At 47.9% G+C, this 13,912-nt stretch overlaps 1 protein-coding gene across 1 annotated transcript in view; it reads left to right on the top strand.

The window, feature by feature from the left end:
- The first annotated feature begins 2,448 nt into the window (after positions 1-2,448).
- The window catches only part of LOC123084049 (caskin-1), a 34,230-nt gene continuing 22,766 nt past the window's right edge, over positions 2,449-13,912 (top strand). The window contains exons 1-2 of the mRNA XM_044505853.1: positions 2,449-2,947; positions 12,373-12,565. Of these exons, the coding sequence (XP_044361788.1) occupies positions 2,449-2,947; positions 12,373-12,565 (692 nt within the window). The remainder of the gene's footprint in view (positions 2,948-12,372; positions 12,566-13,912) is intronic.

The raw sequence follows: 13,912 nt of genomic DNA, 5'->3' as shown, positions 1-13,912 counted from the left end.
TAGTGGTCCCGAGGGGAGAAAGAGGGCGGCAACCTAGGAGGTGGTGCGCCCCCTCCCATGAGGAGTCCGAATTGGACTAGGGGAGGGGGGCACGGCCCCTCTTTCCCTCTCCCTCTCCCTCTCTTTCTTTCCCCCTTCTCTCTTCCTAGTTGGACTAGGAAAGGGGAGTCCTACTCCTACTAGGAGGAGGACTCCCCCCTCCTTGGCGCGCCCCAAGGGCCGTCCGACCTCCCCCCTTGCTCCTTTATATACGGGGGCAGGGGGCACCTCTAGACACACAAGTTGATCTTCGTGATCGTTCTCTTAGCCGTGTGCGGTGCCCCCCTCCACCATAATCCTCGATAATATTGTAGCGGTGCTTAGGCGAAGCCCTGCGACGGTAGAACATTAAGATCGTCACCATGCCGTCGTGCTGACGGAACTCTTCCCCGACACTTTGCTGGATCAGAGTCCAAGAATTCTCATCGAGCTGAACGTGTGCTAGAACTCGGAGGTGCCGTAGTTTCGGTGCTTGATCGGTCGGGCCGTGAAGACGTACGACTACATCAACCACGTTGTCATAACGCTTCCGCTTTCGGTCTACGAGGGTACGTGGACAACACTCTCCCCTCTCATTGCTATGCATCACCGTGATCTTGCATGTGCGTAGGAATTTTTTTGAAATTACTATGTTCCTCAACAATATGAGTCTATAACCTAATAAATGAATCTTTGCATGTTATCACGCTTAAGTTACTACCCACTATGAAAGTAATAATATAGTCTAGGAATATGTGTATGTTACTAGTGTATAACACTCTCCATTGTGGCTAGTCTTAAAGCAGAGCCTAGTCTGTTCACATGAAACGAGGAGGAAGACACGCACAACCATTTGCAAGGAGAGGCTGCTTACCGCCCAAAGACCGTCTCCAGATCTCCAGAGCTAAAAATATATACTCCCTATACTTCAAGGAATAAGACGTGCATGTATGCGGAATTTAGTTTTAATCATAAGTTCAACCAATAGAAAGTGTGTTATATGTGAAGAAAATTACACCGTTGAATTTGTATTAAAAAATAGTACAATATAAATGTATTATCAATCTAGTATATGCTTAAAGTTGCATTTAGAGATGCCCGCACACCTTATTCGTTGAAATGGACGAGAATAATCATTTTTGTAAAACCTATCAACACGCATACTCTAGACAAGGGCAAGTCTTATGAAAATTCGTGCAGGCTACTTTACAGTTCTACCATGGTGGAGCATGTCAAGTTGCTAGAGGAAGTGTTCCGGCAGAACAAACTTTTTGTGGGTGAGCTAAATTTCATAAAGGAAATACATTATTTATGAAATTGGGGTGTCTACTGATACAAACAAGGTAGAGGGCATGACAGCTTGGCCAGAACCAGACAATGTCAGAGAACTCCGAGGGTTACAGGGGTTATTACAGGAGGTTTGTACCGGGGTATGGAGCTATCAGCAAGCCTTTAACTGAGTTGTTAAAGAAAGGTGTGAAGACGAAGCCAGAAAAGCATTTCTCAAGCTCAACAGTGCTAAGTTATGGTGATGCCTTTGAACGTTGACTCTCCAATTGGGCCGACAAGGACCAGTGGCCAACTTGCACTCAAAGCAGCCTAGCTGACGTTCAATATGGCCAACTTGCACAGTTGCACTCAAAGCAGCCTAGCTAAGAGCATTTCTAGCCGCGCCCTCAACAGACCCTTCCCAAATGACTTTTCCGTGCCGGCGCTTAAAAACCGGCCCAGTCGCGTTCCCAAGAGCCTGTTTTTCGCCGGTTTGGACCGAAACTGGCACCAACGGACCCAGGCCGAACCGGGCGCACTGGGGGGCACCGAGGCGAGCGTTTTTGGCGTGAAAGAGGATGGGCCCGCCGAGTCAGCGAGACGCCGCTTCGTCGCCCTCATCGCCTCGGTTTCCGTGGGAATCAATTTGGCTGGCCAAGGCTGCCACGCTGCCTCATCGGTCAGCCTCCATTGATGCCTCACGGATAGCGCAGTCAACGCGCCGCGACGTGCGTCCTGCCACGCGTCGCCCGACATGCAGCCCGTCGCTGCCTAGCTACGGCTATAAAGGGCGACCTCCCGGCCGGTGGACGGCACAACCCTCATTTCCCCCCTCTCTGGCGCAGAAAGCAACACTCTTCCCTCTTCCCGCCGATGAAAAAGATGACCGAGAGGTACCCAGGCGACGGCGAGGCGGCGAACGGCTTCGGTCGCCGCCACCTCCAAGAGCTGGAGGCGCGCCTTCTCTACGAGACCGAGTACCCGGAGCCCCCGGACATGCGGGTGCCGGGGACGTGGAGACTGAGCGCCAGCGGCGTCCCGATGCCACCAGTGCCCGAAGGGGCGGCGTGGCGGGCCGAGATCGCCCGCATCCGCTCATCCCTGAAGAAGGAGCAGCGGAACGAGCCGCGCTACGCCACCGACGGCCACACCCTCTAGACCATGTACTTCCAACGCCACCGCGAGGAGCAGATCACCTCCACCAACAGCTCATCCCGCGGGGCCGCCTCAACGCTGACGGACGGCGCGAGTGGTGGGGCATGCCAGGCGCACCGCACCCTCGAGGCCGTCCTCGACCACATCGAGACCGGCAACGTACCGCGCCTCAAGTACCCGCCGAGGCCGTCCTTCTCTCACCGCCGTGGTAGCTCCTGGACGCCACGGCGGATGGAGCCGGGGTCGTCCTCGTCGTCCGGCTCTGGCTCGCCAACCGCGCTCCGCCCCCTCAAGCCCGAGCCAGAGGAGATGCCGCTGGGGCGCCGCACCCGCAGCGACGCCCTCGTCATCAACGAGGGTGGCCGGCCGTCCCCGCGTGGCTCCCTCCGCCTGGTCCGGCCGAAGCCGGAGCCGGGGCTGCTCCCAGTGAAGCGGAAGCACGTCGAGATGGCGGCCCCCCGAGTCTTCCCTCAAGTGGGCGAAGGAGGACTATGTCCGGGAGCAGGTACGCCGGCAGCACCGGGCGTACGCGAAGCTCCAGGCCCGGTGCCGCGGGCGCAAGGAGGGCGGTTTCATCGTCCTCGACAGCGACGAGGAGGACGAGGCCGGGCCGTCCAGCGTGCCACCACGCCTCGGCGCCCCTGCCCAGGGCTGCAGCAGGGACGACACCGGCCCAAGCCAGCCGCGCGCGATGACGACGACGACGACACCCGCTTCTACAGGCTTCTCGGCATGTAGACGACGGCGGCAGCGGCAGCTAGGCGTAATTTGGCGTAGTTTAGGCGTAGTTTGCATGGCTTTATGTTTTCTGTACAAATTTCAATGAATTTTCGCCAAGTTCGTGCAAAAATCGCCGAGTTTGCATATATTTGTACGGAACATCGCCGAACCCGGGGCATCCTGTGGGCCGACGACTGGGAACAAAGTCGCCCCCACGCGCCAATCTAGCGCCGGCTCGCCCCCAGGCGGCTCTTTTTCGGCGCCCTGGGGGGCCGAACGGCTGGAGATGCTCTAACGTTCAATATAGAGCATGTACTCCCTTTGTTTTCATTTACTTCGCATATTAGCTTTGTTTTGAATGAAACTATCTAAACTTTGATCAAGCTTCTAAAAAAATTAACATTCACAACACAAATTAATATTACTAGAATTATCATTCAATATATTTACATACCATTCTTTTATTGTGAGACTTTAGATTGTTTTTGATAAAGTTGGTCAAACTTCATAAAATTTGACTGAGGTCAAAACTAATATGCAAAGTGAATCATGTATGTCATTTAACCTCTAAGCGGGGAGCAAAATTATGTTGTTGAATTCATATTCGAACAAAATTTTCAACAGTATAGCTTTTATGATATTTTTCGTGTGTATTATTAGTGAGATTTATGAAACTAGAAAGTCGTGTAATTATGAAGGAAGTACTACCTCCATCCTGATTTATTAGTTTTCTTCTTATTTTGTGTCAAACTTTGACCATAAACTTAACTAACAAAAATTTAATGCATGTCACAAAAAATTATATCATCGAAAACTATATTCAAATATGAATCCAATGATTTTTTTGCTGACATGCAATAACATTTATTAGTTAAATCTATGGTCAAAATTTCGCACAAAATACGTAAAGGACTAATAAACCAGGACGAAGGTAGTATCGCACAACCTACTAAGAATAATAGTCAACCGTTTCCAATGCATGGGGTGCTTGATGAGGTGCTAAGCACATTAAAGACTTTAGCATGTAAAGCCCCCAAATGCATAGGTGCTTAACTTGTTGTAGCTAAGCTCCCTTCATTGAATGATTTAGCAACTAAGACCTCCTCCAATGCACAAGTGCTTAGATGAGGTGCTAAGCACATTAAATAGTTTAGCAACTGTAGTCCCGAGTGCATAGGTGCTTAACTTGTTGTAGCTAAGCTCTCTTCATTTACTAACTTAACTGCTAAACTCTTTCATGCACTGGTGAGTATGCTTCACTTAAACGTTTTGCCAAGGTTCTCGCGGTTGGTATTGGTTCCTCCTGGGGTCACCAAACCCATCTCTCTCCTCTTAATTATCTTGCCACATCAGTTTTTCGCCTACATGATAGGCTTAGCACCTGTACAAGATGGAGCATTGGGAGGGGCCTAATGTCCTCCATGCAGTGGTGGGCTTCTTTCATTTAATTATTTTGCCTAGGTTCATTCGCTTGGCATTGTTTCTTTCTGGGGTTGCCACACTAATCTCTTTCCTCTTAATTACTTTGCCACATCAGCTTTTTAGCCTACATGGCTGCCTTAGCACCTGTACAAGGTGGAGCATTGAGAAGGGCCTAAGGTCTAACTATTGACCACTTTTGGACTTTGTCTCACAGTTGGTGTAATGTGCTACTACTTCTCGATCTTCGATGCCTTTGGTTGTTCTTTTACCAAAGAGTACAGATTTCCAAAGGACCCCATCACTACACTAAAAGCAACTCTAGCATATCCGTGTGCACCCGCCTTTATGCTGTAGCTCCAGCCACAGTTCTTCGGTAATTCCGCTTCCTCTAGCCAGCCCGCGACGCCGAGAGCTTCGGCCGTCATCGCCCGCATCTTCTCCACCAAGATTGGACCTCAGGGGTACCCATTTCTTGATGTAGGTGGGCAGTAGCCGCCATCGCCATCGATCCTGTTGGGGAACGCAGTATTTCAAAAAAATTCCTACTATCACGCAAGATCTATCTAGGTGATGCATAGCAACGAGAGGGGAGAGTGTGTCTACGTACCCTCGTAGACCGAAAGCGGAAGCGTTTGACAACGCGGTTGATGTAGTCGAACTTCTTCTCGTTCCGACCGATTAAGCACCGAACGTATGAAAACTCCGAGTTCTGCACACGTTCAGCACGATGACGTCCCTCGAGCTCTTGATCTAGTTGAGGACAAGGGAGAGTTCCATCAGCAGACGGCGTGGCAACGGTGATGATGAAATTACCGGCGCAGGGCTTTGCCTAAGAACTACGCCGATACGACTGAGGTGGTAAACTGTGGAGGGGGGCACCGCACACGACTAAGAGATTGTCTGATGTGCTATTGGGGTGCCCCTGGCCATGTATATAAAGGAGGGAGGGAGAGAGGAGGCCGGCCAGGTTGGGCGCGCCAGGGGGGAGTCCTACTTGAACTCCTAGTCCAAGTAGGATTCGCCCCCCTTTTCCTTTCTTCTACCGGAGGGAAAGGGAAGGGAGAGAGAGGGAGAAGGAAAGAGGGGGGCCGGCCCCCTCCCCTAGTCCCATTCAGTTTGGGCAAGGGGGGGGGCGCTCTCAATTGGCCCTTTATCCTCTCCTCCAATAAGGCCCAATAGGCCCAATACTTCTCCCAGGGGTTCCGGTAACCTCCCGGTACTCCGGAAAAATGCCCGAACCACTCGGAACCATTCTGGTGTCCAAATGCAACCTTCCAATATATGAATCTTTACCTCTCGACCATTTCGAGACTCCTCATCATGTCCGTAATCTCATCCGGGACTCCGAACAAACTTTGGTTATCAAATCACATAACACATAATACAAATCATCATTGAACATTAAGCGTGCGGACCCTACAGGTTCGAGAACTATGTAGACATGACCGAGGCACATCTCCGGTCAATAACTAATAGCGGAACCTGGATGCTCATATTGGTTCCTACATATTCTATGAAGATATTTATCAGTCAAACCGCGTAACAACATATGTGATTCCCTTTGTCATCGGTATGTTACTTGCCCAAGATTCGATCGTCGGTATCATCATACCTAGTTCAATCTCATTACCGGCAAGTCTCTTTACTTGTTCCATAATGCATCATCCTAGTAAAGAGATTTGCCAGTAACGAGATTGAACTAGGCATGAAGATACCAACGATCGAATCTCGGAAAAGTAACATACCGATGGACAAAGGGAATTATGTATGTTGTCATAACGGTTCAACCGATAAAGATCTTCGTGGAATATGTAGGAGCCAATATGGGCATCCAGGTTGCACTATTGGTTATTGACTGGAGAGGTGTCTCGGTCATGTCTACATAGTTCTCGAACCCGTAGGGTCCGCACGCTTAACGTTCGATGACGATATAGTATTATATGAGTTATGTGATTTGGTGACCGAATGTTGTTCGGAGTCCCGGATGAGATCACAGACATGACGAGGAGTCTCGAAATGGTCGAGAGGTAACGAGTACCGGAAGTGTTTCGGGGGGTAGTGGGTACTTATCGGGTTACCGGAAGGGGTTCCGGGCACCCCAGGCAAAAGATATGGGCCTTATGGGCCAAGAGGGGAAACACACCAGCCACAAGGGGCTGGTGCGCCCCCCATATGGGCTGGCCTAAGGAGGAGAAGGAAAGGGGAGAAGGGAAAGGAAAGTATGGATTAGGATTCCCACTTCCTTCCCTCCCCCCTCTTTCCTCCCCCCTCGGTTAAATATGGCAGGGGAGGGGCGTGGCTTTGGAGGGACTCCAAGTAGGATTCCTCCTACTTGGGCATCTCCTATGGCTGCTCCTCCCTCCCTCCCACCTATATATATGTGGGAGGGGGGCGCCTAGCACACACCAGACAATTGTTTACCTGTCACATTCTAAATTACCACCATGCTATATTTAATTGCAAACCTATTCACACCGATCAAAATCTAAACGGTTTCCCACTTAGGAGTGTATTAGTACTTGGTTATAAATACTACTCCTCCTCAACTCCTCATCCACAAAAACAAACAAGTCATTCATTGTCATTCCCTTGCGCCTGCCATGGCTAGTGTGAGTTCTGGGTCAAGAGATTACTACCAGGGAGAGGCGATCATGGAAGCGGAAGCACGAGATATGTCCTGCCTCGCCGCAAAAGTAGCTGACATGTCCCGTTGCGCGGCCGTAGCAGCATAGAGGTCCCATCGTGCCGCCAAAGCAGCACAGAGGTTCCGCCACACCGTCGATGCAGCAGACTGGTCCGGCCGCGCCGTGGAAGCAGCAGAGATGTCCCTCCGCGCCACGAATGCAACACAAATGTCCTTCCGCACCTCGGCGGCCTGGGAAAATGTCTCGTGGGCAGGCGAGGACTCTCACAGGCGCATGCGTGCTATGCTCGATGACCTGATGGGCCGGATCTCCGAATGGATGAAGCAGCAGGACAAGATGAATACCTCGTTTGAAAATGCTACCAGCGCCATCCGGGGACTAGGGGAGGACAAGGCAAAGCTCTGCACCGAGTGCGACCTGCTAAGGGCGAAGATCGCCGGAAGGACGAAGCAGCACGAGGAGACCACTGCCTTGTTGCAGAGGACTGGCGTCATTGTCAAGAAACTTATGGATGAGAATGCCATGCTCTGCATCGAGTGCCAAAGGCTGGTGGAGGAATCTGTGGATGCTCTCAAGCAGCGTCCTGAGGACACCAAAGAGCTCATACCCGTTCGCCGTGGAGACTAGTTCCCGTGGCCTGCAGCAACGTATCAAGAAAGTAGAGATCAGTGAGCCAGATCCTTGTCTTCCTTCTTCTTTTGCCCTTGTGTATTTCGGGCGTTGCCGCATGTGGCTTTTTTAATTTTCTTCCTAAATATGTAAGACAATCATTATCCACTGTCATTGTCCTTATATTTAACAGTCTTGCTATAAGTCGTAGTCAATGCTATATCGGTCTGTCGGATCTTACATCAACAGTCGAGTGAGACATAGCCACGCCATGAAATAGGGGCTCGGGCGCCATTAATGGAGACATTGGGAGGGAGGTGGGCGGCAGATAGAGGTCAAAGGGCTCTCCTCCTGATGAGCACGCGTAGGGGTCTGATCGCACGCCTGCCGTACTCAAATAGCTACCCTGCACGACACCTCCTAGACAATAAAAGAAGGGGACGCGTGGTGGCACACAAATGGTAAGTAGAACGCTCATGGTTTCAATAATACTTGTGTTTCCAATTTGTAACGTGACAACACTTGTTCCAAAATGACTTTGTTGATTATTAATGTGTGCGCCTTCACAAATCGGACAAAAAATTTACCACATCATGTTGGTGTCATGTCATGACACCATGCCAAGTTTCATGATTTTGAGGTGAGTTTTGGATTTACGAAAATTTTGAAACCAAGTTTCTTGATGTTTCCAGCCTAGCCAAGATGCCCAGATGTTTGAATTCCATTCCCACTTCTTCCATGGGACCTAGAAATTCGCCCAAGTACACATAAATGATTTTCCAACTAACTTTTGTGCACTGGAGCATGCATTTGTACTTCAAATTTGAATTATGTGCATTAAATCCTGGAAAATCAATTAATGTATAAAAAGGCCAAACAAACCTAGAATAATTCCAAATTTTAGCACGAAACTCCTATTTGGTATAAGCTACATGTGTAAAAAAATCAAGGCGGGAGAAGGTAGTGTATGTTGTTTCGCACACAGAGGTGACACGTTCCCTCTCGGAACCGCGAGCCTTCTTGAGAGAAGCTCCGGTTTGCAAGAAGCTTATACCAAAGCTTGTCCCAATTCGGCCAAAAAAATTACCACATCAAGTTGGTGCTATGTCATGACACCATGCCAAGTTTTATGATTTTCATACGTGTTTTGGATTTACAGGAATTAAAAACCAAGTTTCTCAATATTTCCGGCCGAGCGACGACGCCCAGATGTTTGAATTCCATTCCCATTTCTTGCATGTGACCTAGAAATTCACCCAAGGATACACATGTGATTTTTCAACCAACTTTGCTGCACGGGAGCATGTGCTTGTAGTTCAAATTTGAATTATGCACATTAAATGCCCAGAAATTCAATTAATGTAAAAAATGCCAAACAAACCCGAAATAATTCCAAATTTTAACATGGTACTCATATAGTTCTATGTTTCCTTTGTAAACAATCAAGGGGGCTGCGTACATCATTTCGCACACAAAGGTGACACGTCCCCCCCTCGGGAACCATGAGTCTTCTTGAGAGAAGCTCCGGTTTGCAAGAAGATTATACCAAAACTTGTCCAAATGCGGCCAATTTTTTTACCACAACATGTTGGTGCCATGAAATGACACCATGCCAAGTTTTATGATTTTCAGGCAAGTTTTGAATTTACAGGAATTTAAAAACCAAGTTTCTCAATGTTCCCGACCGAGCCACGACGCCCAGATGTTTGAATTTCATTCTCATTCTTGCATGGGACCTATAAACTCACCCAAAGACACAATTGTGATTTTTTAACAAACTTTTGTGCACTAGAGCATGTGCTTGTAGTTCAAATTTGAATTATGCACATTAAATGCCTAGAAACTCAATTAATGCATAAAAAATACCAAACGAACCCAGAATAATTCCAAATTTAGTCACGACACTCATGTAGTTGCATGTTCACTGTACATAAATGTTCTAGCAATTCAAACACCATCCTTTCTCTTCGTGACACCATTTTGTCTTTCAAAACATAATGACAAAATCAGGTATACCACAAACACTTTATTAGCAAGAATCGTGTGGGATGCGATATAAAATATCTTGGCGCATCGTCTTGTCTGGCTTGCGCAGGAAGCGTCATCGTCTACAGTCCACCGCCCGCGCATGAACCACACTTGCGCACCAGTTTCTCGTGGCACCGAGCGAATTTTTTCTGCCACCGTGGAAATATCTATCTCACTGCCCCTCCCTCCACAAAAAGCCACATTTCCACTGTTCCTCCTTGCTTTTCCAAGTTCAAACCTTCACTGCTGCTTACTAGCAGCCCAGCCTCCTCGCCGGTGACCCTCTTCTTGCAGCGCCGCCTCCTCGCCGGTTACCCTTCTTCTTGCAGCGCCGCCTCCTCACCATCGACCCTTCTTCTTGCTGCGCAGCCTCCTCGCTGCCGACCCTTCTTCTTGTCGCACGGCCTCATCGATATGGTCAGGTAATCCACACCCCACGCACACCATCCTCATCCTTCCCCGTCCCACATGCCCCGACCGACGGCGCGGCACCTTCCACCGAAATCACTGGCCCGGTCCTCCAATTAAGCGCCGCCCACAACCATTTTGTACGTAGTATAACATGGAGCTCAGTAGCAACTGGCTGCGGAGAAGCAATCTGCGGCCGCACGCGCACACAAGGTCACTATGGCTGCCATGCGTGCCGACCGCCAGATCTTAGAGGAGCACCTCGTCTTCGAGGCCACCGTTGACACCACCATGTGGTTGTCTACTTTAAAATATAGTTCATGCTATTTTCTCGAGGCCATCGCTAGTGCCTTCTAGTGATTTGTCCTCTATAATGTTAATATGCAATCTGATGTTCAACTAACAGTTTGGTCCTCTGAAATGTAATGTTCAGTTAATAGTTTGGTCCAACAATTGCTACATTTCGTAGTACTGTTCTCAAGCATTCTTTGTTTTGTTAACTGTCTTATCTTCTAGTACATGTTTCTATTCTGCAATGTCATGCCCAGTTAACTATTTTGGTTCATTTGGTCTGTTGTCCATTTAACTATTTGGTTCAATTCTGCAATTTGATTTTCATTTGCTGTGGGTACAATTTTGTATTGTTATGCATGTGAGAAATAAATCGAATTTTGCTGTACTCAATACATATTCTACTGATAGTATGGCAGCTCTCAGTTAGCCTGATCAAGATCTTCCTTATATGTGTTGCAGGGAAACAATGGGAGACACTGCGGTTTACCATCGAGGTTTGCTCATGCATGGTCCTTTCGCTAATAGCACATTATTGTGCAGTTAGGTCCTGTTGTAGGTTCTGCTGTCAGAGGCTTAGACCCACTTTTAGGTTTCTTACAATTTGGTCTTGCACATGTAGGTCCTGCTGTCAGAGGCTTATACCCACTTTTCGATCCATTTTGCATATGGGGAAATGAGATGTCCATGAATACCAGTCAAGTCAAGAAACTCAGAAAGATTGTTAGGATGAAGAAACTTGCGACGAATAATAGCAAGATCTTTGTTTGCACAATGAAGAAGACATCAGTCAATTATAGGATGCTACTAACTCTTTTACCTTGTTTTTACCCCTTGCGCCATTTCAAAAGTTATAACAGTGATTTATGCATATCTTTGTTTTCAGTACTTTTCAAAGCAGTTCACCGATGATTTCCTCTCAAACCACCTGCATGGTCAAAAGGTGAGGAAGGTATTCATTCAACACCCATGATACAATATTGAAGTCTTCCTGAAGAGGACTAAGGTTGGGCGGACAATTATCCATAGCCACTGGCCTAAAGTTGCAAGGACATTCAACATCACTGAAGGCTCAATATTTGCCTTCCACTTCTGTAGTTTCCTAGATGAGATTCATCTGTCTATTACCGTGTATAATGCTACTTTCCAAAGGTTTTCGATGTTGCATGTGAAACCTGGTGCTGTTGTGTAATGGTGTAACTGAGTGCTGAAGCTATTTGATGTAATTCGATTATGAAATCCTAGTTGTCGTTATACTTATACATATATATGAAATATTTGGTGTGTTTTATAAGATATGTCAATTTGATTACTACATGGATTATCAATAATAGGCTAATTACGCTGCTTATTGGGGTTTCCTATTGCAGACGGTTACTCAGACAACACCGTGGGCGATGAACTCAAACAACCCACACGGTTTCTAGAAAGTAGGCGTGTTGGATCAACTAACAATCACACATGGCTTCTGGCAGAGAACTATTTGCGTTAGGCCACCTTGCACAAACGTTTCCACACAAAAAACTATGTGTGATATACATACGAACGAAAATGTTTTTCTGGGATTCACCATGTGGGATGTACATACGAACGGAAATGATTGGGTTTCGATGCCTCGCCCGATTGCACATGAGCTCATTTTACCCCCGCCTATGTGGCCGGAGGGCCTATCCCCGACGATTTCTGGGTCCTGTGGGAAGGACCCCCCTATCGCACACACTCACTAGGCGATGGTCTAAAACTCCGTCGTGGAAAGGGGGTAAAAACCGTTTGTATAGCACATCTCTACACCAGTGCTGGAACACAGGGTCTCTGACAGGGAAGCTTCGGGAGCTAGTTGATGCCGCGGTGACAAGAGGTGTTGATATACTTTCTGTCCAAGAAACTAAATGGAGGGGACAGGAGGCGAAGGGGGTGGAGGGTACCGGCTTCAAGCTGTGGTACACGGGGACGGCTGAAAGCAAAAATGTCCTAGGCATCTTGATCAACAAGAGCCTCAAGTATGGAGGGGTAGACGTGAAGAGACATGGGGATCGGATTATCCTGGTCAAGCTGGGAGTTGGGGATTTAGTTCTGAATGTTATCAGCGCATATGCCCCGCAAGTAGGCCACAATGAGAATACCAAGAGGGAGTTCTGGGAAGGCCTGGAAGACATTGTCAGGAGTGTACCGATTGGCAAGAAGCTCTTCATATATAGGAGGAGACTTTAATGGCCACGTGGGTACATCTAACACAGGTTTTGAAGGGGTGCATGTGCGCCTTGGCTACGGTACCAGGAATCAAGAAGGAGAAGATGTCTTAAGTTTTGCTCTAGCCTACGACATGATTGTAGCTAGCACCCTTTTTAGAAAGAGAGAATCACATATGGTGACTTTTAGTAGTGGCCAACACTCTAGCCAGATTGATTTCATCCTCTCGAGAAGAGAAGATAGGCATGTGTGTGCCTAGAATGTAAGGTGATACCTGGAGAGAGTCACTGGTGCACATCGGTCCTAAACAAACTGTTTTTAACCCCTTTCCGCGACGGCATATGGAACCGTCGCCAAGTGAGTGTGGGCGATAGGGGGGTCCATCCCACATGACCCACAAACCGTCTGGGATAGGGAGCCTTGATGCATATAGTTGTCCCTATATAACCGTTTCCGATATCTCGAATATCCCAAATGCTTCATCCTTGCTACTCGTTTATGCTCGTATTGCCATCGCAGTCGGAGTTTTGTGGTTCTGCCTAAAACTAGGCAGATTCCAAGCATGGGAGTTTTCCAGGCAGATTCTAGGCACGGGAATTTTACGATGCCTGGCACATCACAAACAGTTCATGATTATAAACCGTGTATGATAGGTAGACAATCACACACATTTAGTTTTCCCGCACCGTATGTGATAGTGTCTGACATCACACACACTTTGCAAACGGCAACTGTGTGCATGCTTGCACATGTTTCCTCTCTGTGAACCGTCTCAGATTATGGTGTATATCACAAACGTTTGTGTTTTACCAACCGTGTGTGCCGTAATGACCTGCGCAACATAATTTCTCCCTAATTAATTGCTGCTATTTAAAATTGTACCTAATTTAAACTTGAAAGTAGGCTATAGCTTTATTCATATCCATCAAGTTCAAACAACCAATCATTATTCGATTCACAGGTACATATGTTTAAGAATTACAGAAGCACCAAATAAAGAATGATGTACCAGGGTTCTATACTTGTACTATTATAGATGGTAAACAAAGAGGAGACAGACATTCCAGTTGTTGAACAAGGTGAAGCGGAATGGCCCTATTGCGCTCTCCTGGATGCAGAAGGCATGCATGACTCTAGTCCAACCCCTTGTGATGGCC

The sequence above is a fragment of the Triticum aestivum genome, chromosome 4A (genome assembly GCF_018294505.1).
Source record: "Triticum aestivum cultivar Chinese Spring chromosome 4A, IWGSC CS RefSeq v2.1, whole genome shotgun sequence".
Taxonomy (NCBI): domain Eukaryota; kingdom Viridiplantae; phylum Streptophyta; class Magnoliopsida; order Poales; family Poaceae; genus Triticum; species Triticum aestivum.
This window is presented reverse-complemented; position numbering and strand designations above follow the sequence as displayed.